This window comes from Macrobrachium rosenbergii, chromosome 40 (genome assembly GCF_040412425.1).
Source record: "Macrobrachium rosenbergii isolate ZJJX-2024 chromosome 40, ASM4041242v1, whole genome shotgun sequence".
Classification (NCBI taxonomy): Eukaryota; Metazoa; Arthropoda; class Malacostraca; order Decapoda; family Palaemonidae; genus Macrobrachium; species Macrobrachium rosenbergii.
This window is the reverse complement of record NC_089780.1, coordinates 23,397,347-23,423,179: the sequence shown is the minus strand read 5'-3', so window position 1 is coordinate 23,423,179 and position 25,833 is coordinate 23,397,347. Positions and strand designations below refer to the sequence as shown.

General features: G+C 34.8%; 2 protein-coding genes and 1 long non-coding RNA gene across 3 annotated transcripts in view; 1 reads left to right on the top strand and 2 right to left on the bottom strand.

Moving 5' to 3' along the window:
* SNF4Agamma (SNF4/AMP-activated protein kinase gamma subunit) overlaps positions 1-1,627 on the bottom strand; it is a 394,547-nt gene extending 392,920 nt beyond the window's left edge. Inside the window, exon 1 of the mRNA XM_067083365.1 lies at positions 1,556-1,627. The gene's annotated coding sequence lies outside the window, so the exon portion shown is untranslated. The remainder of the gene's footprint in view (positions 1-1,555) is intronic.
* Positions 1,628-8,337: 6,710 nt separating this feature from the next.
* On the top strand, positions 8,338-22,550 carry LOC136826243 (putative inorganic phosphate cotransporter). The gene is made up of 11 exons (XM_067083367.1): positions 8,338-9,316; positions 12,176-12,363; positions 13,130-13,366; positions 14,340-14,427; positions 14,555-14,691; positions 15,034-15,123; positions 15,369-15,518; positions 16,148-16,280; positions 16,446-16,687; positions 16,839-16,965; positions 17,810-22,550. The coding sequence occupies exons 1-11, from the start codon at positions 9,193-9,195 to the stop codon at positions 17,944-17,946; spliced, it is 1,653 nt and encodes a 550-aa protein (XP_066939468.1). The 5' UTR covers positions 8,338-9,192; the 3' UTR covers positions 17,947-22,550.
* LOC136826246 (uncharacterized) lies at positions 18,890-25,277 on the bottom strand. The gene is made up of 3 exons (XR_010849562.1): positions 25,140-25,277; positions 20,558-20,629; positions 18,890-19,021 (listed from the first exon to the last, which is right to left on the bottom strand). It is a non-coding gene; the product is annotated as an uncharacterized lncRNA (long non-coding RNA).
* Between the last annotated feature and the right edge of the window lie 556 nt (positions 25,278-25,833).

The following is a 25,833-nucleotide window of genomic DNA, read 5'->3' as shown; positions in this document are numbered from 1 at the left end:
AACTGATCAACGGCAGGATTTTATGACAACAGACCAACAACCTCCAATCTCAATGTAACCTAATATAACCAAACCTAACGAAAGTGGAGTTTGTCACTGGAAGGTTTGTAGTCTTACTCAGCAGAGGCTGGACGATGCATTTTTCTAACCTTACCCATCCAATCCCCAATACAATAGACCACCACATATCCATCACAGAAGCAAGTAGCCTAAGTTTCAGTTTAATTCGACTGGGTAAGTGAGGCTAGGAGCAAGGGATTACAGAGGTATTCCCCCTCCCCCCCTCTAAACCCACAACCCAGAATTTGCATTATCTTGTTTAAAAAGGCATATACACAGGTATATATATTATATTCCTCGTGTATGCTGACCAAAAAACTGCAACAATCACTCATACATAACAAAATACTGTGTAAGATTGTTCTAAATCAAACTGGGTCATTATCGCCACATCATGACAGCTTTGGTATGCAGTTTACAGATCCACACCAGATTCTTATCCCCCTTTAACCACTCGCCACACTTACGGGAGGCCTTGCTCTAAGGCTTAAGGGCTAAAAGGCCCATTCTGAAAAAAAAAAAAAAAAAGCTTAATCTGAACCAACTAACAATCCAGCAGTTCCCGACAGGAAATCAGGGCTCATTAGGGAGGGCACCCAGGCCATGGCTGCTGTAGTACGAAGCGTTGTCTCAATGGCGTATTTAGTTTTGCTTTCGTTATCCAGATCACTCGTTATGGCAATCGCGAAACGTTAAACGGTGTATACAACTGGTTGTGCAATTAATAATCCATGCAACTGGGCAACTGATTGCGCAATTATGAAGTCAGGCAACTGTGCAATGAACAATCTTCAATTTCAGCCCATTACGCTTTAAATAATTCTCAATGAATCAGCCACGTAAATCTCCTTGCTATCCTGACTCAAAACATTCACAAATACCAGGTTGCAATAACTGGTAAAATACAGGACGTTAACATACGATAAATATTCCGTGGTATTTAAATGAAAGTAGTCTGAAAATCCATACATAGGCCTAGTTCCAGTGCTGCCTAAAATTAGTAAATTTGCTAACGACATCATAAATATCTTACCTCTTGGCAGTCTGAATCCTAAATATAATAATTAAATATCTGGTTCCCTAAATATTAATTATATACTTTATTCCATTGATTTTATAACTAGACGCGCACATAGGCCGATAATGCGTAAGCGATAAAAGGGGCTTGTTTACAGTCTGTACACCTGAAGGCTATAAATAAAAACAATGGAAAATGGAAAGTACGTAGTAACTCAAGTAGAAATAGTACTGAAATATGGTTATTTTTAAAGAATAATAATATAAATGCTGCTACTTACCTTTCACTATAATGTCGACTTCGTAAATCATCCTGTATATAAATTATGACATTTTATAATCACAAAACTAAATCAGCATCAATTTCAACACAAAATATAAATAAACTGGCGATACATGTTTTCAATTAAAATAAGCTTAATTTCTTCGCAACACGCCATAAACCACGTGAGACACAAACATGAACACAAACACTCACACGCGAGAGACGAAGAAACGAGAGCGACGAACACAGACCTCTTCCCATCACCAATCGACCCGCGACACTGAGGAATATTCTACGCGACTTGTGTGTTTATGTGTAAACTCTTCTTCTTCTCCTCCTCCTCCTTGCAAGATTTCAGAGCCTTCAAGTTGTTCTCAGAAAATATTTGATTTTTTTTTTTGCGTCTTCTTCAAAAGCTTTTCTTTTCGTTGCTTTCTTTTTTTTTTTTTTTTTGTCTGATACTGAAGGCGGATATTTAAGCCCTTCTCTTTCTCGGTGCATTTTTTAAACACTTGAGTTGTAAATTCTTTTATCTTTTTTTTTTTTTACTTCTTTTGAGTCTGATACTGAAAGCAAATATCTTAGTCCTTCTCTTTGTCGTTGTCATGTTTTTTTTTTTGTTAACACCTGACTTGTTTATTCTACTGAACATTCTTCCCCGCAGCTGGTTCTCGCTTGTTTACAGAGGGGAATTCATCAATGCGAATTTATTTCGCGCGCTCGCTACCACAAGCGTGGACAATTTTTTTTTTTCTCTCTCTCATAAGAGGAGTTATTATTTCTCAAGTGCCTTGAGCCTCCTTGTAAAAGCTTTCCGTCAAGAAGGAAGTTGCTTACTGGTTACACGTGTTGCTAGACCTATCGGCATACGGAAGCATCTTTAAAAAAAGATAATATACATAGTTCCTTGACAACCTTCCCAGTAACCTTATAGAAAAAACGATAGCATTTAGTCCTCTTTTAATCTATAAGGTCACCACTAACCTTACAGATTAAGAGGAACACGCTACTGATAAAACAGTATGGGTATAAGATAAAGCCTCCGACGAAAGCTTGAATTCGTGCGAGCCCGTTTAGGCTCGGTCTCGATAACCGGAATTAACCGACGCTGAGTGGGTTTGATTATTAACAATCTTCTTGATTTGTTCGCCATGAACTCTGGGTGTTGAAGCTGTCGGGGCTGTTGTTTGGAGGGATAATTAATCTAGTCATTATAGGCGTGATACATTACTCTATATTTGCGATACGTCCGCGCTCTTGTAAGTCTGTGAACAAGAGGAGGAAAAGGTTTGTGTATCTCTGGCAAGTTTTTATTCATTTTGTAGTGTGAGTTCCGTCTAATGTCGTGGATTCACCAAGGATGACTGTGCACCCTTGGCAGCTGCAGTAGTATTGTGATTTAGTGCATTATTGTCCAATCCAAGCACCGAAATTTTGATTGAAAATACATAACTTAGGCTACTAACTTTAGACAGTCGTCTTAATTTCAGTTCTATTTATAAAATCGGCAAAGGCTTCATGATTACGACAGCGAAATGATTCCTACCAATAAAAACAATAAATAAATAAGTCTGCATATTAGGTCATTCTGTTATTTGCTGAACACAATGACAAAAGTGAAAGAACGAAACTGATAAAAAGAATCTTTGAGTGCGTGTGTGTGTGTGTGTGTGTATATATATATATATATATATATATATATATATATATATATATATATATATATATATATATATATATACATGCAATATGCTTTAAGAAGTTCTAAAGAATGAATAATGAAATACTTATTCCATAATACATCATAAGACGCTTGAAAGTTCTGTGCAAGTATGAAAAACCCTTTAATCATTGTTCGTAAAGGTGGTATGGATTTCAAAGGAAAACTAAATGCAGTAAGTCCAGAACTTAAAAAGAAACTAACTTATTTAACGTTAAATTGAAGAATATATACAGGATCTCTTTAAAGCAATGGCCTCGTATTAAATGACTGAACGTACCAAGATCGCTTCTGTTTTATCGAAAATTAAAAAAAAATCTACTTTGCAGTTTTATAACAATAACCGAGTACCACACCGGGCTTCTGCGAAATTTCGCCACTCATGTCCTTCCTGTGCTTTATGTTCAAGTAACTGAATTGAATATAGAATTTAGGCCAAAGGGGCCAATAAGGTCATTCAGCGCTGAAACGGAAATTGACAGTAGAAGGTTTGAAAGGTGTAACAGGAGGAAAACCTCTAAGCAGTTGCACTATGAATCAATTGTTAGGAGAGGGGTGGAAAGTAAGATGGAAGAAAGAGAATATGAAAGGAGCTACAGTAAAAGGAACGAAAGGGGTTGCAGCTGGGGGCCGAAGGCATGCTGCAAAGAACCTTAAGTAATGCCTACAGTGCACCGCATGAGGTACACTGACGGCACTACCACCCCCACCCCCCGCCACCCGACGGGGTTTATGTGCAAGTAGGTCTAGGTCTTCCAGCCGGCTAGTAGTAGTCTCACCAAGTGGGTTGACTATTACTGTTTTCTCTTAGATGGTGGAACACTTTAGCAAAACGTCGCTCGTAGTTAGTCATAAATGTCTCTCAGCTAGTTGGCCATTTCTGTTTGAAGGAAATACATATTTGTACAATGTTCGTTAGCCTAGCTAACTGTACAACTCGACCCTGCAATGCTGGCTACTTCTTTCGAGACAGAAAAATTAACTGAAATGTTATCCGCGATTAGTTGTACCTCTCAACAGGAATGAACATTCTCCTTTGAATGTCTGAAGGAAGAATATTCTCTCTTTTTTTGTGAGCCAAACCATTCACAATTCTCCTAACATGGTAAACCATCTCATTCTGAAATCACAACTCATTAGTGAAGAGCTGAATGAAATGTCATACTCATGGAAGAACGTGTACTGTGATACACAATACTATATATACTAATGCATTACAATGCATTATATCTCTGCTTTGTTCTTAAACACAGACTAAATACGACTGAATTTGTATAGACTTTTATATTTAGTCTGTACTTATAAACAAAGCAGAAATATAATACATTATGTTTTATATATAGTACTCTTTTATGAGTGTGCTGTAATTTTAAGTTATAAATATACCCGAAAAATAAGTTTTTTTTTTTAAATTAAAAGATGAACAACTTTTTAATCTTGCATGCAAAGAATGAAACAAGAAAGTTTACCTCTAACTCCTACATTTTGAATTAATGCTCCATAAAATGACTGAGTAACACCAACGTCGTCAAAACTCGAAAATAAAAACGAATAAGTAACCCAGCGAAGAAAACACTTTTATGCCCTGCACTGAAATGTACGGAACGTGTGTGATGGCCTAGTGCATGATGATAGTGTTAGCCAAACTGGTTCTGACTGATTTGGGAATTCCTGGTACCATGAAATAACAAGAGTATCAGCAACCTACTAAAATAGCAATTTGACATATAAACACGAGAAAGAAACGTCACTAAAAACAAGCAGGAACCACAGCACGAACTTGCTCAGTGGAATAACAATGAATCATTTAGGATATGATGCAATAATGATAGATAAAGTAACCTCGTTAGTTTTCAGTGCCAAAGTCTCTCTCTCTCTCTCTCTCTCTCTCTCTCTCTCTCTCTCTCTCTCTCTCTCTCTCTCTCATACATTAGGCGTATAATGAGTAGGTCTTACAGCAATGGAGATTAGGCGTATATAAACGAGTAGGTCTTACAGCAATGGAGATCGTTCCATGACTTAACTAATTCATAGTCCTATGGCGGAGATGTCGGGCAAAAAGATAAAAGAGATAAAAGTCAGAAAATAGAGGAAAATATAAATAAACAAATATAAATGACAAATGAAAAACAGATGCATAAATGAAAGAGTCGAGGACTGGGGAAAATTTAAGATAAAGGTCCTACATCATGGCAGAATCTCTGAAACTTAAACGACTACCTGATGTTCACAGTGCAGTCTGGTAGACTGTTCCAGTCATACAGTAAAGGCAAATGGCTGTACCGGCTTAGACCGATGCTCCCCAAAATTAGTATCCACTAACCCTAGAGACACAGGTAATGAAAGAAATATCACATAATATATTTAAAAAAAAGGAAATTACCTTTGCTATAAAAAGATCTCCGTAAGCTGCGGACATTAGTCTCATCATCTTAGCAGCCATGACTTTCTGAGAGCCGTAGATATTAGAAGTCCTGCAAGACAGAAAACTTGAAGTTATTTACTACAAATATACGAAATAAACAGAATTATTAGGCACAGTAGTACCTGCATCCAGTGAAACATTAAGTAAAAACATAGACAGATATACAGAAAGCGAAAATCATTTGGCCGATGTATACGCTTCTGTTCAACAAAGTAACGTCTCTTTCTCTATTACAGAAAGCTAAGTACTGACCCTGGGCACGTGCAGATGAATTTGGGGAAAAAATCGCTCTAAATGTTACAGATGGACTGTATTTGTATCCCTTCATTTAGCTTTCCAATATCATAGACCAGCGGGTGTGACGTAGGCTTCAGCGTTGCATTAGACCTAATGAGGCAAATCACTGTTATTGAATTGACTGTGTTAGGTGGGATATCGCATGCACGTGTCTGGTTCATGGGGTTTCAGCTGCCATTTTTGAATGGTGAAAAATTAAAAATACTAAAGTTAGATAATATGCTCGTATCAATGCAAGAATCATTGTGCAATAAATTTTAAATTTGCTTGTTTCAGTATTTGCCTTTATGATCAGTTATCTATTTTCTAATAAAATTTACACTGTGAAATAAAAATAGAAGAGAGAGAGAGAGAGAGAGAGAGAGAGAGAGAGAGAGAGAGAGAGAGAGAGAGAGAGAGAGAGAATTCAATGGATATCAAGTGACAAGCAATCAAGGTAATTTATAAAAACAAAAATCCTTTGTTCTGAAAGGTGTGAGGAATATTTAACTGCACACACAGACACACACGCATATATATATATATATATATATATATATATATATATATATATATATATATATATATATATATATATATATACTGTATACATATTTTATATATTGTGCGTGTGTATAACTTGACACGAAATGAGTAATTAGGAGATAACTCAAAATTAGACCGATAATGTATGACAATAAACTTGAGTAATTTACTGATAAAAGCCACACTTCAAGGCTTTGTCAGATGTCTAGGGAGTCATTTATAAACAAGTTAAACGTATTGTTATTTACAATAATTGTTCGTTGCATGTTAGAGTAAAGTAACGGTTGGTTATAAAACAAAAAGTAGGTTATTTTTGTCTCTCTCAGCAAAATTACCATATCTAGTAACTTTCGTTAAACAAATAATCTACGAAAACCATAACAGAAGCTGCTGTTATAGACGCCTCTCAAATAAAACCACAGTTCTTATCAAATCCGCCCTTGTTTCCTATGAAATAATAGGGCTTTACTCGTAGAAGAAACGAATGTACTATATATATATATATATATATATATATATATATATATATATATATATATATATATATATATATATATATATAGTATATATATATATTATATATATATATAGTATATACTTTTTTATATATATATATATATATATATATATATATATATACATTGTATATATATATATATATATATATATATATATATATATATATATATATATATATATATATATATATATATATATATATATATATATAGTACATCTGTTTCTTCTTTTTGTTTTATAACCAACGCCCAACGGTTACTTTACTCTAACATTCAACGAACAATTATTGTGAATAACAACACGTTTATGTACAAATGATTCCCTAGACACCTGACAAAGCCTTCAAATGTTGCTTTTATCAGTAAATTACTCAAGTTTACTGTCATACATTATCGGTTTAATTTTGAGTTATCTCCTAATTACTCCTTTCGTGTTATGCGATAATTTCAAAAGGACGTAAACTATAAAATAAATTTGTTCTTGCTTGTTTTCGAATTGTTTTTGTTAAGCCTACTACGAGAATTCTGAAGCGTGACTCGTGGTTTAGTTAACGCTTGATATAGACTTTGCAGTGCTTAAAAGAATGAAAGCAATTCTCTCCGTCACTGAATTTGTTAAGAGGAATACTCGCATAGTTTTCTTGGCCTCATAATTATAACCACGCCATTTATAACTTTTAAATTGTCATTTATTATAAACTTCTTTTGTTAAATCGTACTGTTTATTAATAACAGCGTGAACAGCAATCAAAAGTATTGCGATGCCTTAGCAACAGGTGGGGACCCTAAGTGCACAATCATTCTTCTTGAACATGTCGATAGAACTCCGTGTTACACTTTCTACTTGACATTTTACCAGAATTCTTCCCAAAGACGAGAAATGATGGTTGCTATAATATTTCTTTTGTAACTTTCACATAGCTGCCGACAGACCATACATGGGTTGTCAATTAAATCCTTCAATTATCATTATTATTGTTTTTGGCAGCAGTTAGAATTAACGGTCGCATTACCAACGCGCAATTTGGCCTTTGTCTGCAAGAACGGAGACCAAAGAATACACAACTTCCTGATGCAAATATACACTTTTACACACACACACACACACACACACACACATATATATATATATATATATATATATATATATATATATATATATATATATATATATATATATATATATATATATATATATATATATATATATATCATCGGAATTTTTGCTTACCAATTTTATTGTATAAAATTAAAATGTTTCAGTTTTAGATTAGACCCTGACTCATATTTAACTGTAAGCAGATGAAAGCAAATGCTAGGGGAGAGGGATTTATTTACCTACATAAAATATAATTAAAAAACAATTTAGAGATGTTACATAAATCAAGAGGTTTAGGCCATTGCTGTATTAAAATGGACAGAATATTGCATTTTACAAAAATGAAGGAAATTATTTAAAGGAATTTCGAAAGTTTTAGGCAGTTTAACAATGCGCTTGAATTTCGGTTCTGTCGTGTTGACTCGAACCTATTAAGTATATATACTGTATATATAAAATATAATTAAGACTCGGTTCAAAGCTGCTTTCTACAAGTGGACGATTAAATAGGCTGCTGTAAAAAAATGCTATTATCAGGTATGGTCAATTTGGCTTAAAATTAGAAATGGAAGTCTACTCTTCTGAGTCACAAAGGGGTTCGGACAAGGTCAATAGTCACGCCATAACACAAACATCAGCTGATTGTGACAGATTTCTGAGATAACTTTATCTCGTTTAAACTCGTGTTCACACACTGCTTTTAATTAGTTTCTCATCCAAATAAAATTAAAAAATTAGACAATTAACTTCAGACTTTGAAATCGTGGCCAGGTTGTGATAAATAACTGAATTTCAACTCTGAAAAGTGCTGGTGAGCCTAGGCCTAAGTGGTTAAAAAAAAGTGCGGGGCGTCACTTATTGTAATTGGATATTGGTTTTCATGGTGTTAAAATACTGGCCTTATCATTATATCATGACCACAAACCCATGTGGGATGTTGAAGACCGGTCATGTGAGCCCAGCATGGCCTAGAGTAACTTACCCTTCAACTAGAGTATAGACCGATGCCCAGAGGGGGCTGTATAGGCCTAGTAAAACTCAAAAGTGATTAGGCCTATGGCTTAACCTCCATGAGCCCTTTAAAATCGAATATCTGGCAAACAACAGTTGCCTATCAGAAGGTGGTTTAGAACTTCATCCTAAAGCTTATTTGCATCCTAGATTAGAAAAGTGATAGGCTAGCCTAGGCCGAGCTTGACTAGGCCTAAGTCCTGTGGTTTGGGTGAAGCTATATTATAATTTGAAGATAAAAAAAAAATAGTAAAAATGTCTGACCATTCATCTGAACACAGTACTACCCACGAACAACTGTCTCAGGATGTCGTCCGAAGACTTGGCGAAGAAGAGCCGCTTACTGATACGGCGCCGTTGTACTCTCAGGAGAAAGGAGGCAAGTATTTTTATTTTTTGGTTTTTTATTAGTTATTTGGCTAATGGAACTGACAGTACCAAGTGGGTTATATTAGGATACTTGAATTCCTTGATAAATGTATAAACCATATATTATTCTGACACCTATATATTTCTGTGCATATCTAGCCATATTTTTGTACAAACTATTAGTTTTTGTGGTTCCTCCCCCCTTATATAAAATATTATGGGGGAACTCCAGTGGAAGATAGGAGGGGGCCCACTGAATGGACCAATAAATGAGAGTAGCCTAGTGCCCACTTGAATGGTCTGAAATGCACAAGCCACTAAATACGCTGGCTAAAGAAAATCCTGAATATGGTTCTGAATCAATCACAAAACTCGTCATAAAAGACAAAACGTCACTGGGCCCGTACAGGGACACAGCCTCGCCTTAACCTAACGTAGGGTGCCGAGCCATTTCTATTATTTTGTAAGAAAAAATAAAAGCCTGAATAGACACTTTAAGAAAAATGCATGTGCTTGAAAAGGCAATAACTAGAAAAGTGCACGTGCTTGAAGAGGCAATAACCTTTCAGTCTCCAGAAGCTACAGAAGAGAACTTAATTGAAAACACTAAGAATGGGCTCTGGACTTTCGGTTATTGCTTTTGCATGCTCTGGTAAACTCCACAGCAATATTTTTCTTACTTTATCGCTGTATGTACTGTATGTTTTGTACCTAAATTTTATGCCTATGTACCTTCTTTATACATAACCTAATACACAATGTAACTCTAAAGTTCATGTTCATATACAGTACTCTTCAAATGTTAATAATAAATAACTGCAATCCAATACAGATGGCCTTGTGTATATAACTTGGTTGTGTTCCGTCCTTAACTAATTGTAAAGGCAAATATCATTATATCAAACAGTATTTCCTTATGTTAAAAAAATAGGGTCATATCCCAAGTGAACGTAACTTATCCACTCCATGACTGTATATATAAACTTTTTTGGCCTCAAAATGCAATTAAATACTACCTACATTATTTACAAAATATCAAGTCAAACAAAGGCTGGCAAAATACTTTTGATTTAAATTTTTCAAAACAAGTCATCGTTAAAAGTTTCTCATCATATGGAAAATATTTTAATTGATGTTATGGCTGACTTGTCCCATAGGCAAAAATTCATATGGGTGGATTGTACTATTTTGTGATATAATTACTGGTATGTTGATCAGTATGAATAATATACAGTATTGTATTTATATTACAGTCACACTGACACATGCTGTCCGCATGATAATCATATGCGCAAGCATGTAAAAAAGAAGTTATGAATGTGAACAGGAATTAGTGCAATATTACTCGACAGAATAATTGCTTACAAATTACTGCATCGTACTGTATGGAACTTTCCTCAACTCAAGACTGGTTTCCCCATAAGTGGTCCAGACTAGCAAGATTTTACTGTACATACCATACCAAAGTAAGCAGCACATACTTATCATGCCACCAAACTCTAGTGATCCTTTATATTTGAGTGCGTTGATGACATGACTGACAAGGCAGAATACTATTTTAACCATGAGTCCTGCCTGTTAGAGAGCTGCAGTCAGGTAAGGTAATTTTCCTTCCCAAGTACATATTTGGTTATAGAGGCGCATTGGTTTGCATTCCAAACAAATTTTAAAATTAGAAAGTAAATTTGTCAGTTTAAGATCAAAGCTTGAAGTACAGTATTTGTAAATATTTGGAATGTAGCTCTTACCTAAATTGTTAAATGTTCAATACCTCCCTAGAACTGTTTACCCACTTGAATTGTGAGGTGGTCTGAAATAATAAATTTTACTATGCACAGAATGTTAATTTTTAAATGAGATTCACTTTCATAGAACAAAAACCTCAACTCTTTAATTGAGAGTTTGCACATGATAATTTATGATGGAGAACTGTGCTTAGCATATGCAAATGAAAAGGTGACACTGTCAAGGTGTTAAAGAGGGCTGGCTCATTTGCGAGTTAATCATCACTAATGAGAAAATTTGAATTGATTTAATCTTATGATGCTGAAGAAGGAAGGTATTATTATGATGCTGAAGCAGGAAGGTATTTTTAAAATATTCTGTATATACTCTGTACAAAAAAAATTTTTAGGCAAAGATTTTTCCTTCAAAATTTGCCCCTACAGTCGACCTCTGGTATTCGCGGGGGATGTGTACCATTAACTCCTGCGAATAGCAAAAATCTCCGAATACTTAAAACCCCTCTAAAAATGCTTATATTTTGATAGTTCAAAAAAAAAAAATCAAAAAATGCTCATAACTGAATATTTTAATAGTTTTATCTCAAAAACTGCATTTTGTCACAAAAATATTAAAATACAGTACAGACAGTTCCCGGGTTATAACGGGTCCAGCTTACGATGCTTTTCAAATATATTCATCAGAAATTATTTCCTGGTTTACGACACGTTCCAGGGTTACGACACTGATCCAACGGAAGAAATATGGCTACAGAAGGGAAGAATAATAAAAATTTGGAGGTTATTTTGATGAAAAACTCAATAAAAATGGAGTTTATATCGTTTTCAATACACCCAAAGCATTAAAAGTAAGATTTTCTTTGGATTTTTGATGATTTTCGACGATTTTTCAGTTTACGATTATTTTCGGTTTACGGTGCGGCGTAGGAACGGAACCCCCATCGTAAATCGAGGACTGCCTGTAATTTGTGAATATTTCTCTATGAAAAATGCCACAAATAGACAAATTTTGCATGAATAATGTGTATATATGTTCCACAGAGAAATCTGCTAATAGGTGAAGCTGCTAATCCAGAACCGCGAATAGGCAGGGGTCCATTATATACTAATCAGCTTTAATCTTACAGGATGTTTGGGCAAACGGCACCTGTTGGCTTTCATGGGATTCCTTGGTTTTGCAAATGTGTATGCTATGCGAGTTAATTTATCAGTAGCTATTGTCGCTATGGTGAATAACACTGCCATACCTCATGCAAACAAGTCAATCTCTGAAGAATGCGAGTTTCCAGGTGACAATTCGACGCTACCATCTAAGGTTAGTTGGAATATATGTTTCTTTATAATTAAATTGTCTTTTTACATTTCATAATTAGAGAGTAAAGAGTTTAATCGTGTAGATATAGCCATTTGCTCTCCAGACTGGTGAATTTTTCATAGGGATGTGTGATGAATGATGATATTTCATGTGCATTATTCACTTAACATCAATTTTGTCATTTGTGATCCTGAACCCTATAAGCATTTGAACTTTAATGCTTCATTGTTTGGTGAGGTTAATCAGTAATTGTGGTGTTCAATACTGTAACTGACAGCTCACCTTTATAATTTATTTTTAAGTACTGTACTGTATGGCTTTTGCTATCAACTGTAGGCTAACTACACATCCCACATTTCAGTATGCAGTAGTGTATGTGCATATATATTTATCTAACAATTTTAATTTTATCAAAATATTTTAAAAGATTGTTCTGGACCTAAGAAGATTGGTGAAGTGCCAGTTGTATACTTTATTAACTGGTTCCCAGAAACTTAGGATTCTTTCAGAGATACAACCAGATAAGACTCTTGCTGAATACACAGAAACTGGCTACAGATTAGCTGTCATACACTGTTGTATGAAAACAAGCTACCATATAAATTAAAAATGTTGCACTTGAATTTTTATATTAAAATTTCATTGCATGACTATACTGTATGGTTTGTATATACTGTACAGAATATACTACGAGTAAATTTATATCATGGAATAAAATGTTGCATAGTAAGTCATGAAGACATACAAGTATTATTTTCCTTTTCAGGATGGTGAATTTGTTTGGGACGAAAGTGAGCAAGGACTCATCCTAGGGTCCTTCTTCTACGGCTATGTTTTGACCAATTTCCTGGGAGGTCGTTTAGGAGAACTTATAGGTGGAAAAATCGTTTTTGCAGTCGGAGTGTTAGTCACTTCAATCTTAACACTCCTCACTCCTGTAGTTGCCTACACAAACATCACGCCACTGATAGTTGCTCTTCGTATTTTAGAAGGGTTGGGGGAGGTAAGTTTCTTCTGAGAGCAACATCCATAACATTGCCAGAGAGGCTGTTCTATAATATGATATTTATGAATTATGTAGCACTGACATTAAGGGCAATAATGTAATTTCCCATATGTTTATAACATTAGCAATTGGTGAGAGTCTTGACCTAAGTGATGTACCAATACATGAGCAAAGAAAAGGGTTAGTACTTAAATTGATGAGTGATTGAAGTCATTAAAATTCAGAGTTAAGATCCATTTGCTTTTATGTTATGTGATGCACCTGGTAGTGACATTATTTCAAGGAATCTTGAGATTCAAGATGTAATATGGCTGAGTATTATCAGGGTCAGTTGAAATAATGTAGAGGCCAGTTTCCGTCCCTACATATTACAATTATGAGCTTGGTGAGATTACTGTATTACTAAATAATTATGCTATACATGAATCATGGTACAGTAATGTTAGTGTAGTCATGGAAATTTAGGTTTTTGAAAAGTGACAGCATTTTATGCTATTATCAGCTGTAGCAAAGTTCTACTACAGTTCATATGGTAGTCTCTTTCAACTTTGTCCATGAGAAGTATCTAGATCATTCCTTCCTCAGTGTGCTATGTAGGATATAAAATGTCTTGTTTATTATATATTGTACTTCAAATTTTGTAAAGTATGAGTATACACATATTTGAAGTTTTTTCACTGTTTTCTAAAACATAAGCCCACAAATTGAGCCTTACACATAAGCTCACAAATTTGGCTTTACTTATATCAGTAATTAGTAGCTGTAACTGAAACAAATTTCTTTATTTTTCAGCAGTTCATTGTTACCTTGTAATCATTGTTGGCACCCTCATGGATATTGAGGTTCAACAAATTTAATGGCTATTGCCAAAATAGTTTAGTTTTAATTTCATCCACTTGTTAAATGATTTACCTAATTACCCCTGACAGCAGGTGAGCGGAACAATGAGTACAGTATTATCTCTTTGCAGGGAGTGACGTTCCCTGCTATGAACTCTTTAATGGCCAGATGGATTCCTCCCTTGGAGCGAAGCAAAATGAGCGCTTATGTGTATGCAGGTGCAGTATTATCATTATTTTTTTATATTTACAATATTATTATTCACCATTCTTAGTACTGTAATGCTTTCTTGAAGTATTATAGGTTTGTGTTTATTGAGGTTAAATAAGTTTGTCCTTTACATAGGGGCCCAGTTTGGAACAGTTGTGTCCTTGCCGATTTGTGGCCTCCTGTGTCAGTCGGACTTCTTGGGAGGATGGCCCTCGGTATTTTATGTCTTCGGAGTGCTTGGCCTCCTGTGGTTCATCTTTTGGATGGTTTTGGTAAGGTCTTTTTCTTTGCTGGCGACATGTTTCACGTAACACAATGTATTCCTTTAAAATTTGTTTGCAGATCAGCTAAGTTAATTTGATGTAGTCTGGACTATAATGATTTGAAGACAGTATCATATAAAAATAAGTTTGTCCTTAATGTTCTTAGTAAATACCTGCTGCCCACCAGATGTCTTTGGTGCATTTCAACTGCTGAAAACTATAACTTCAATATGTATTAGCTCTGAATTACAAATCCCTAGTAATGTGAGTAGTAAATTCATGTGTAAGTGTGTGTGCTGTCATTAAACTAATTTATAATAGTAAGAACCCGTTACTGTATTGGTATTCCAGATATCAAACACACCAGAATCTCATCCTACAATATCTCTGGAGGAAAAAATCTACATACAAACAACTTTAAATGATGCTCTGAAGGCAAAGGTGAATATCTGAATATCAGTTCCTTTTTGTAATTTTTAATATTTGAGAAACAAAGTAATCTGTCTGAGTCTTATATTGTAAAGTGCCTGAGTAGTGTGAAAACAGTTATTGTTCAGCATCAAATTTTCCTGAAGCTGTTTTGGACGTTTTTTATCACTTTGGTTGCTTATATGGAATCAAGTTGAGAGGGGATTCTCTGTTACTATAGAAGATCATTATTTTTTAATGTGGTTTCTCCATTTCAGACCCCAAGGATTCCCTGGAAACACATACTCACATCCATGCCATTTTGGGCCATCCTTGTAGTTCACATTGCACAAAACTGGGGATTCTATTTTCTCCTTACTGAACTTCCAACATACATGAAAAATATATTGCACTTCAGTTTAGCTAATGTAAGTGATCAGTGTTTTAATTTGATCAGAATTCACAAAAGTAGTGAAATTGCTGACATCATTAAAAAAATTGAAACCGTGAGATACTGTCGTTGCATGCATTTCTTGACCATTAAACCAAAATATTCAACCTACATCTTTGGGTCGTGCTAATATTTCAGGGCATAAAAGTAGAGATGATAAATTTTTAGCAAATATTCCTGTCAAAGGGAAAGTTTGGCCATGAATAACCATGGTTCAGATGTGCATTAGGCTTCACAGAAGCTTCCAGTCATTGTAGATGTATATTAATCTGCAACCCCTTTCATTCCTTTTACTGTACCTCCATTCATATTCTCTCTGTTCCATCTTACTTTCCACCCTCTTCAAACAATTATTTCATAGTGCAACTCAAGGTTTTCCTCCTGTTACAGCTTTCAGACCTTTTTACTGTCAATTTCCGGTTCAGCACTGAATGACCTCATAGGTGCCAGTGCTTGGCCTTCGGCCTAAATTGTGTATTCTACTCTATATACAGTTTTTTATTATTTACTTGTATATTTCCCATCATATATATTTTTTCAGATTAGAATTCATTATATTTGTCTTGAAGCACATAATATACACTATTATTTTATTTCCTTTCTCAGCAAGGTTTTATGTCCGCTTTGCCGTATTTTGTTAGTTGGGTATTCAGCATATGTGCAGGACTGATTGCTGACAAACTTCGTACAGCTGGCGTTTTATCTACAACAGCAACAAGAAGAATTTTCAACAGTATAGGTAAGTACTTGAATTGCATCTAGGTCTGGTGATTAAAATGATTATTAAAAAACATCACTTATTAGCAGTGTGTAGTACCGAATATTTTTCAGCATTAGGTAAGGTAATAAGTTTTTTCTTGTTACATGACCACTAATGTTTGTTGTTTTCCTCCATTTCATTCAGGTTTTTATGGTCCCATGGTGTGCCTCATTTTGGTCGGGTATGCAGGCTGCAATAAAAATGCAGCTATAGGTCTCCTGTGTGGTGCTGTCGGGCTTAATGGAGCCGTGTATTCAGGTTACATGAATTCCCACTTGGATATTGCACCAAATTTTGCTGGAACGTTGATGGGAATTACAAACACTGCAGCAACAGTGCCAGGATTTTTGGCTCCTCAGATTGTGGGAATCCTCATTGCTGGCGAGGTAAATTCTTATCATCATGGTTTTTACAGTTTTATTCCAAAAATTTATAGTTTCTACAATAAGTGTCATAATTTGAATGCATGGATATTGTGGACTTAGAAATAGTTCATATTGAAGTTCATTACGTATATGTTCTGGTACTCTTCAACAGCAAACAGTCTCACGATGGCAACTTGTCTTCTGGATCGCAGGCATTGTGTATTTTGTTGGAAACACTTTCTATATCATTTTTATATCTGGAGAGCAACAGCCATGGAATGACCTACCAGCTAATCAAGGTATGTTGACTACTACTTCACTGAATAATTGCCTGCTCTTTTACTATTACAAGCCTATATGAAAACACAGTTGAGAAGCATATGAAGACTCAATGACCTACACTGTTGTGTTTGTAGTAATATGTTAGGTTCAGTGGTTTTACAAGAGAAATATTTTTAAGACTGCATATATTTTGATAAAATTTCATTATACAATGTAAAGATAGAATATAAAAATAAGCTTTGCAGACATTGTACATGGAGAGATACTTGAAGTTTTATTGGGTCTCCATTTGGCTAGAGAATGTTGGTCTTTGAAAGTGCCAATGAGAATTACTAGCCTTTATGAGAGCTTTTTGGGTTGTCCAATGAACTCTCTCTTCCCTATGGGTACCCTCAGAGGATTGCTAAGATGTGCAGTCCTGTTTAGCTTAGTGCCTACTAAACTCTTCAGGCCATGTGGATTTTTTTTTTCAACCATGTTACTTATAGACTGTACTTTAATGTTCATTAACATGAGACCAAAAATCATTGCCAGCTATGAAAGACTTTATACTATACATTAGTTCAATGATTATGCTATAATAACGTTCTGAATTTTTTATAACTTCTAGATAGTAAGTCAGTATTCTTCCTTGTAGTAAAGGTAAATAGGCATTATATTTCATTGTGGTTTATGTCACTCATAATAAGTATGAATTAGTTTTGTCTCTGGGTGAGTTATGTTTTTACTTTTGGCTCAATTCTTTTTCTTTTTGTTGCCAAAACATATGAAGACTATTTACTTTGGTGCCACCTTTTCATTTCCCATTATGGTGTATTTATGTTAATATTCTTTTAACTTGATATATATCGTCCCTTGCAGGTAGTACATCAGTGAAGGAGAGGGAGGAACAGGTAGGTCAGTATGGATCCATTCCTGGTCAGAATCAGAACCAGCTAGCAGCTTCAAATTCCATTGAAGCGCAAAGAGATCTTTCGCACATTCCTGAGGTGTTTTAAGTATATATACTTTGCTCAGTGGCATTTTGCATTTTATGAATGTCAATTGTACAATGTTCCCCCAATAACTCTGACCTCTAGATAACTGAAATTGTTATAAAATATGTGTCTTCTAGGAGTGCTATGTAGTGTAATGATTACAACTAGTTACGTAGGGAAAAGTAAGCCAATTAATGTAATTTTATTATTGTGAATATTAAGAGTTTGAAATTGGACTGTGATAAATACACTTACTTAAAAACTAATTAAGTTTTGTAGCAATGGAGGTTGAAATTGGTGCATACTGGCTTGTCTTCTCTAAGTTTATTTTGATATTCATGAGCATCTTTCATGATCACTTTTATATCCTACTTGAAATTTCATCGTTTTGCACAATTTCAGAATTGTAATCTTTTATTTGGTTATTTCATTTGTTTATATCTCAGGCTGCAGAGCAGAGTTCTTGTTGAAATAGCTTTTCAATTCCAGTTTAGTTGTCTAAATCATTTTGGTGATGAAATGCCACGAAATATTGAACAATTTTATTTCCGACAAGCATATAATTAGTATCTTGTGAATGACCTGGACTCAGGGGTGAAACTTATCACATGATTGTGAGCAGGTTACAGTAGCCTGTAAGTTTATTTTTAAGGATGTTTTAGTTTGTTTTTTTTTACGTTTTTAAACTAGAAAATAGTTTCCTGTTTTAATTCTCTGAAACCTTTAACAGACAAAAACAAGCAGCAGCTAGTACGGAAAGATTTCCTGATATGACTGCTTTTCACAAGCATTGCAAATAGTTTTCTTTCAGACTAGTTCTAGAATTATCAGATTTAGTTTTAAAATTACCAGATTCATTTACAGAACTGACACTGTAACTAATATACAACAGACTGAACAATGGTTGCAATGTGAATAATTTTAAGATTTTTTTTATCAATAGTTCTAAGATTTTTTAAATCTTTTGGATCTGCGTCAGTTAGGAATTTAATATGTAAACCTATTATTCTGCTTATCATTGTTTGGGTACAAAATGTGACATGCTCATTGTGAAAATGGTATAGTATTCATCTCATAAGTGTTTGTAGTGCTGTATCTGAAATATAAATACATGTAATGAGAGTTTTAACATCAGAAAAGTTTGGGACATGATTATAATCTTTGTTAGCATCAAGAACTAATCAAGAACTAAAAACCTAATAATTAAATTACTTCATTTCAAAAAATTATCTAAAGGAAATATTACATAAAAAAAATGTATCTAAAAATTATGTTCATATGCAAATCAAAATAAGGCAATCTTCCTGTACTATATAAGGTTGTATATAGGTGCCATAATGAGTAAGATATTAATGTATAAATCAAGATAAGATACTGTTGTATAAATCAAGAACATTCTAAGTACAATATAAACCAAATAAAGATTTACATTTAGTGTAAAGTAAGTTAAGTGAAACCATTTTATTGCATTCATTCATTTTGTATTCGTGAACTTTGGGTGATTATAAATTGGTACCAGTTTTAACTGCAGCTGAGTGACTGTACAATATTAATCTTTTTTTATTATCTTTTGGTCTAAAAGCATTTCATATGAGTGGTTTAAATGAATATTCACCTCTTGCAGAATTGTCTTTTTTTTTTTTTTTGTCATGAGTATTTTTACTTGGTAGAGAAAGGTTAACAATATACTTTTTTAGATGTCAGTTGTATTCACATTCACATTGTTTTACTTGTCTAATTTTCATGTTGACAATGGATAGATCACAGAGTCCGAATAAATGCAGTAAAGCAACACCTCACTTCCATTTTTCCTCTTATTCAAACCAAACTCCTCAAGCAAATAGTTTTAAAGAATAGGGTACACATCCTTTAGGCTCTTAATCACTCAGAGTATGCTTTCGAACAAAACCCATACAGATGCACAACATTCTGGAGTGGGAGCAAACTACTTGAATCCACTGGCTCTGATATATGTTTGGTTCTCAGGTGGAGGGGAGGGGAGGTCCTTGCTTTGTGCTGACCTGGCTTAGCGTGAATGCCATGAGCTGATTGGCTCAATGTCTGAGGTGCTGGGGTAGGGGAAATAAGTCATGATGAAAACTGTAAATGTAGGCTACGATATCTTGGCATATGAACTTTTTTTTGCACATACATTCACTAATTTAAGGCACTGTACTGTAAAAGAAACCCATGAAGTTGTTTTTACCGTTTATTTTTATATTCGGCATAGGATAGGCAAGATTAGGATAGGGTTTGGTATAGGCTAAGTTGGTATAATGTTGCCCATATATGAATTTTGTTTGTATGGATCTGGTAGTGTAAATAAGAGATGACAGTTGTTGCTATGCTTGTGGAGGTTAATGGGGAATTGTGTGGACGTTTGTAGCTACAATTCCTTTATTACTTCAAGACATGCTTAAAGTGAAGACAGAAGACAGTAAATTTGTAATTTGTGACTGAACTCTTGAATCTCATTGAGGTCTTTAATACTGAAATCTATTAGCTAAGTACTAAGAATTGTTTTAAATGCAGCATCCATGGAAATTAATAAAATACTTAAGTTTCCTTAAAGGACTGGAAAACAGTATTTTTATCTGATGTACTTTTGACCATATGAAAATATGAAGCTCACCTCTTAATAATAGCCTTCAGACAATCAATACGGCTTGATGATGGTGTAAAAGTACAAGCAGATCTTCACCAGCTGAAAAAAAAGATAAAATTACAGTCTTATGAGAGTACAAAGTTAAAACTTCCCAGTTTCCCTAAAGCCAAAACATTTTGGTAAAGAAATTATTATGAATACAACTTGTCTCCTATTTATATTGTATTGTATGGCATTGGTAACTACCTTCCTTAGAAAAACATGTTTAGGATAATTCTCTGTCAATGTACAACTGACGTTACACCTGCACAGCTGTTACATGTATTTTTATTTTGCATTTCATAAGTGACCTCTATGACTAAGTAATTATTTATCTGTTCCCACAGATTTGATTATACTTTTAACATTTTCTTGAATACCTTTTGAAGACTTTTAGTTAGCCATTTTTTCTAACTGCCAGTCAGCCTCAATAGAGGAAAGTAGAACCAGAACTTAAGTTTCTGGGTGTGAGTTATATTACCAATGAAACTCGTCATTTACAACAGTGTTAGCCATAAGAGCAGTGTTCAATGTAAGAGACTAGCTTATACATACACTTATGTAATAGAGAGGGATGGCAGCCCTCTAAGGGATGCTGCCTAAACCATACAACCACATTTTACCCCTTTTTTTTTTAGCATGTAAACTTTCTTTACTGTTGTCAAAGACGTAAAGTTACCATGATAGGAACAGGGATGGTATCTTGAGTGGATAAAAGCAAACTTACATCAAATACAGAAAAATTTTCCTTGACATTAAAACAAATACATCTGGTGTGAACTCTGTATCCAGACTAGGAGGAGCAAGACAGGGTGTGGAAGGAAGGTTAAGGTATACACTGCCTCCCCAGGCCAGCATTACAATATTAGCAGTAAAACACTTTCAATGGGACTGTCCTCATTTCTACTAGCAGCCACAGACCAATTGTGGATGTAAGCCCCTCAAAGAAACTGTCAGTCTGCCAGCATATAACTTTAATATAAAATTCTGAAGTGTTTCAACTTTTGGTCCATATTCAGTCTCCAACACACAAAATTTGGAAACACTGCCCAAATTTGTCATTACTATACTCATAAAATATTCCATACCTGTAGGCATCCTTCATACAACAGTTCTGTAAACCCATGAACTATCATTATAAAGGGTATATTGTGTGTGTCACTCCTAAGGGAACATAGCTATCCTAGTCAAAGTAAAGTAAAAACGTGTCATCACCCAAAGCAAATTATTGTGCGAAATCAACCTGTCAGACATCAGGCTACAAGGCAGTCAGCTGAACTTTGTCAGACTTGTGCATTTTGCAGATTTGAGAGGAGAGGAAACAAATGGAAACCACACCAGATTTGTAAATATAAAGATAATTACTAAGGGTGCAAGGATCAAACAAAACTGCCAAAGAAGGTTTGTTTATCACTCAAATTCCCTGGCTAGCACCTTCACTTTTTAAGTTCTTCCATTAGTGCTATTTGTCACTTAAGGCAATATGTATGTATCAAAATATACTTTCTTCATGGAGAGTAACTACTTAGGTGCCAAAAAATACATTTTGCACACCTGGTTTCTACTTTACATCAGACTCATTCTGAAAGCTGACTTAGTAATTGTCTGTGGGTACTGCTACAAATAAATACAGTCACAAACCAAATAATAAGTTGTGTGGAACTAAAAAGTGTATGACAACTGTTATTACACTAAACAAAATAAATAAGGTGTATTATGTTCACTAAGGTTTTAGAATTTTATCTCTTCCATCTGAAATCACTGTCGTAATAATGAAATTTGTATGTCTGCTTTGGAGGAACTGTGGTTAAATTAACCAGATGCCCCCAAAAAATGTATGAATTTTTTTCACAACTGTGATAAATGAAATACTAGAAAGAAATCCATATCTGTAAGTGTAGGAGTAAGGTGCTGTATACTGTTTTACATCATTATACTTGTAATATCAGGTTGACCTTGAAAATAAAGTATATTAAATGTATTTGTTCATTTTAATTACCTGTTCATGTAATCAGCCTCCATAATATTGAATGAACAAACAATAACATAGCATGCTTTTTTTTTTTTAATTAACTTTGGTTAATTTAAGGATGTGATATAATTATGAAAATGATGTAGAGATTAACATTCAAAACTCACAAAAGTTTATGTACAGTACACAAATATGCAATGAAATGCTTTCCCAACAGTCAATAAAAATGACCAGTTCTGCACAAATTTACAGTATTTAGTCAATAATCTGGCATGCAAACATCAGACAGCTCCTCACCAAATAATGATATTGAAGGATCCATATTTTACTTTATGAAATACACTCACTGAGGCTTGCAATCAGTTACAGGGTGCAAAGAGAAACTGGCAAGCACATGTTGACAAGTCCTGTACATGAATGTTCAGACTGACATTACTGAGAAAGGCATAATTGGCCAACCACAATGTCAGTCAGTTGCCAGCCAAAGTACAAGGACACAAGATGTAGTTATCCCTTCTATTATTGATCAGATGTTCTGTTGGCAATTGGTACTGTTCACCAAGGAATGACTGCCCTATTGGTGATAGCACAAACATGTAATGTATTTGGTAAGGTATTACTACAGATATTACTGCTAAATGCACCAAGTACATTCAAATGATACCAGCACAACCACGGGCTATGGTTTATATTCTCATTGGAACAAATGTGCCCTGTCAAAAACAGTAAAAAGTCAAATAATGGAGCCTCTGAGAGTTCTACCTGCCACTAGGCTGTCAAGCACCTTGCAGAGACACTCATACCCATAGTATTGGCCTTGCTCATACCTACACCTAGTTATCTCTGAAGTCATGCTCTTATATGTAAGTGTCACAAGAGTGGAAAGACTTAGGTTATCATAAATCTGAGACTGTTCATGGAAAGATATCAGGAGGTTTTGCATTACAGGAGAATGGTAACGAATGGCTGACCTAGGACCACTACGAATGTCTGGTTACACTGGACAAAGGTGGTTCTAAGGAAACTGACCAGAGAAATAACCATCATTTTGTATAAGGAGCAAGGTGACAAAGAGAGGACGAAGAATTGCAGAATAGGGGATAAAATTATTCAGAAAAACACAAAGGGGTTAGCCTTAATAATGACATAGGTGAAAGAGTGTAACAAGCCTAGCCTAGCAGGCATTTTGTAGAAGATTATAGAATAAATATGTCGGTAATTTTTCGGAAGACTCCAGCTAGCCATTTCTGCATGAAAACCATTTTGGGTTTTTCAGCCAAAAATGGCTAGGAAATGATATGGCACCAAAAACCTAAAAACACCAACCTAACATAACCTCGGGGTGTTTACTGGTTACAATTTTGCTGTATTAACTATGGAGGCGAGGGGTTACTGTCTTGCCTTGTCATAATTTGATTAATTATTTTTCTCTGTTAGCCTGGGCTATTAAGCATTTGCGAAGGTTATGTACTGGGAAGAAATTTTTTGTTTTGATGGGTTTTACCTAAGAAAATTATAAATTATATATATGTGGGAGGTGGCTGGAGTCTTCCGAAAAATAACCTGCAGCCTATGTCTAAGATTATGAAAGCTTAAACTGGCCTGTGGCCTGGACAAGGGTCAAATATATTCTTCCTCCCCTATCCTGATTAATATTCAAAATTCAATCTTTTTTTGAAAACCCGCAGGCCTACTCCATTCCCAATGGCATTCTCATGAAATTATCGGTATTATTGCAGTAAGAGGCAACACTCCATAATGACAAAGAAATATGTTTTTCTGACTGATTTTGATGGGTTTAGTACGAATTTCACCTTCAATTTCGTCGGAAATTAACGGTTTTGGAGCTAACTCCATGTACATAAGTGGACCAAAACCATCAATTTCCGACGAAATTCAAGGTGAAATTCGTGCTTAACACATCAAAATCAATCAGAATAACATATTTCCTTCTCAGTGAAACCCACACAACCTAACCTAACCTCTCACAGAAGTACCCAGGTCACAGCCCCTAACTTATGCATGACCAAAGGACGAAAAAATAAGGTTCATATCCCGTCCGGCAAGTGCAATAACTTGTTAATGTATGGGAACCCCCCCCCCTGGCCAGTACTAAACACGGCAAAGGGACATTCCATTTGGCCGACAACAAACACATGCACCGCCAGTATTAGAACCCCTAAAAGTGTTAAATGAGAGAAAATAATCCAGGTATTTCTAAGAAACTATCAATTTCCGACGAATTTTAATGTGAAATTTGTGCGAAACACATCAAAATGACCTAGAAAAGTGTATTTCCTTGCCATTTGGCCCTGTTGCCTTTTACTACCCAAATTATCGACAGGGTATAGGCTAGGCAGGAAAAAAAAAATTCACTAAGGTTGAAAATAGGAACATCTTTCGCGTTACAATGAAACTAGGAACCCTTCACATCGGCTTTGGTGTCCTTTCCAAATTTAAACATTTCTTTTTTATTACACTATCGAACGTATGTTAATCAGTAAATATACTTACTGATTATGAAATTTAGGTCTTGAAGACCAAGGGCCGGACCCCATCAGGATTATTCAGCGCCGGAAAAACATGCTTACTACTCACCTAATCTCATCCTACGAGACTTTATGAGCGTCTTAGTTGATCTTGAGTTTTCGCACTAGGCATAGGCTACGGCCAATAAATTATATTCACTGCCTTTTTCTCTGATACTCGTTTATTTCAGGGCATTGTATTAACCTGATTAAGTTTATGTAAAATAAAATGAGTATATTTACGAGAAAATACCAACAAACGTTGCGTAGTAATTGACACCTGTTCAAATTGTAACCAAACAAACTTGACATCCTGCCATAATGAACGATTCGAATCGGGCCACATGTAAAACGCAGGTGATGACGTGAGGACAAAGACCTCTAAATTAAAGATTTAGTGGCATAAAATATAGTTACGTAAATTACAATGGAATTTCATAATCATCTAGATGGCATAAACATGCACTAGTTTTTCTTTAAAAAAAAGAATGGCATGGTCACTCCCAAAATAATTTCCCTCGTAAAGTTGGGTGAAACATAAATTATTGACTTTTTGGGACGATTTCCATCTACAACTTTAAAAAAAAATCGACATCTTTAATGATTTAAAGAAATGCACGAACAAAGCATTAATTTTTATTTAAAAAAAAGCTTAAGGGAAACATTGAACCCTGGCGGATGTCTAGCTGATCAGTTAACATGAGACATACCTATTTATTTATTCTGTTTTTCTGCCACGTTTTTGCCTTTATTTATATTCAAAG

Coding starts and splice junctions, on each gene's coding strand:
- LOC136826243 (XM_067083367.1), top strand. CDS start 9,193: ATGTCTGACCATTCATCTGAACACAGTACTACCCACGAACAACTGTCT. Junction 13,367..14,339: donor TTTTAGAAGGGTTGGGGGAG/GTAAGTTTCTTC, acceptor ATCTCTTTGCAG/GGAGTGACGTTCCCTGCTAT. Junction 16,688..16,838: donor GAATCCTCATTGCTGGCGAG/GTAAATTCTTAT, acceptor ACTCTTCAACAG/CAAACAGTCTCACGATGGCA.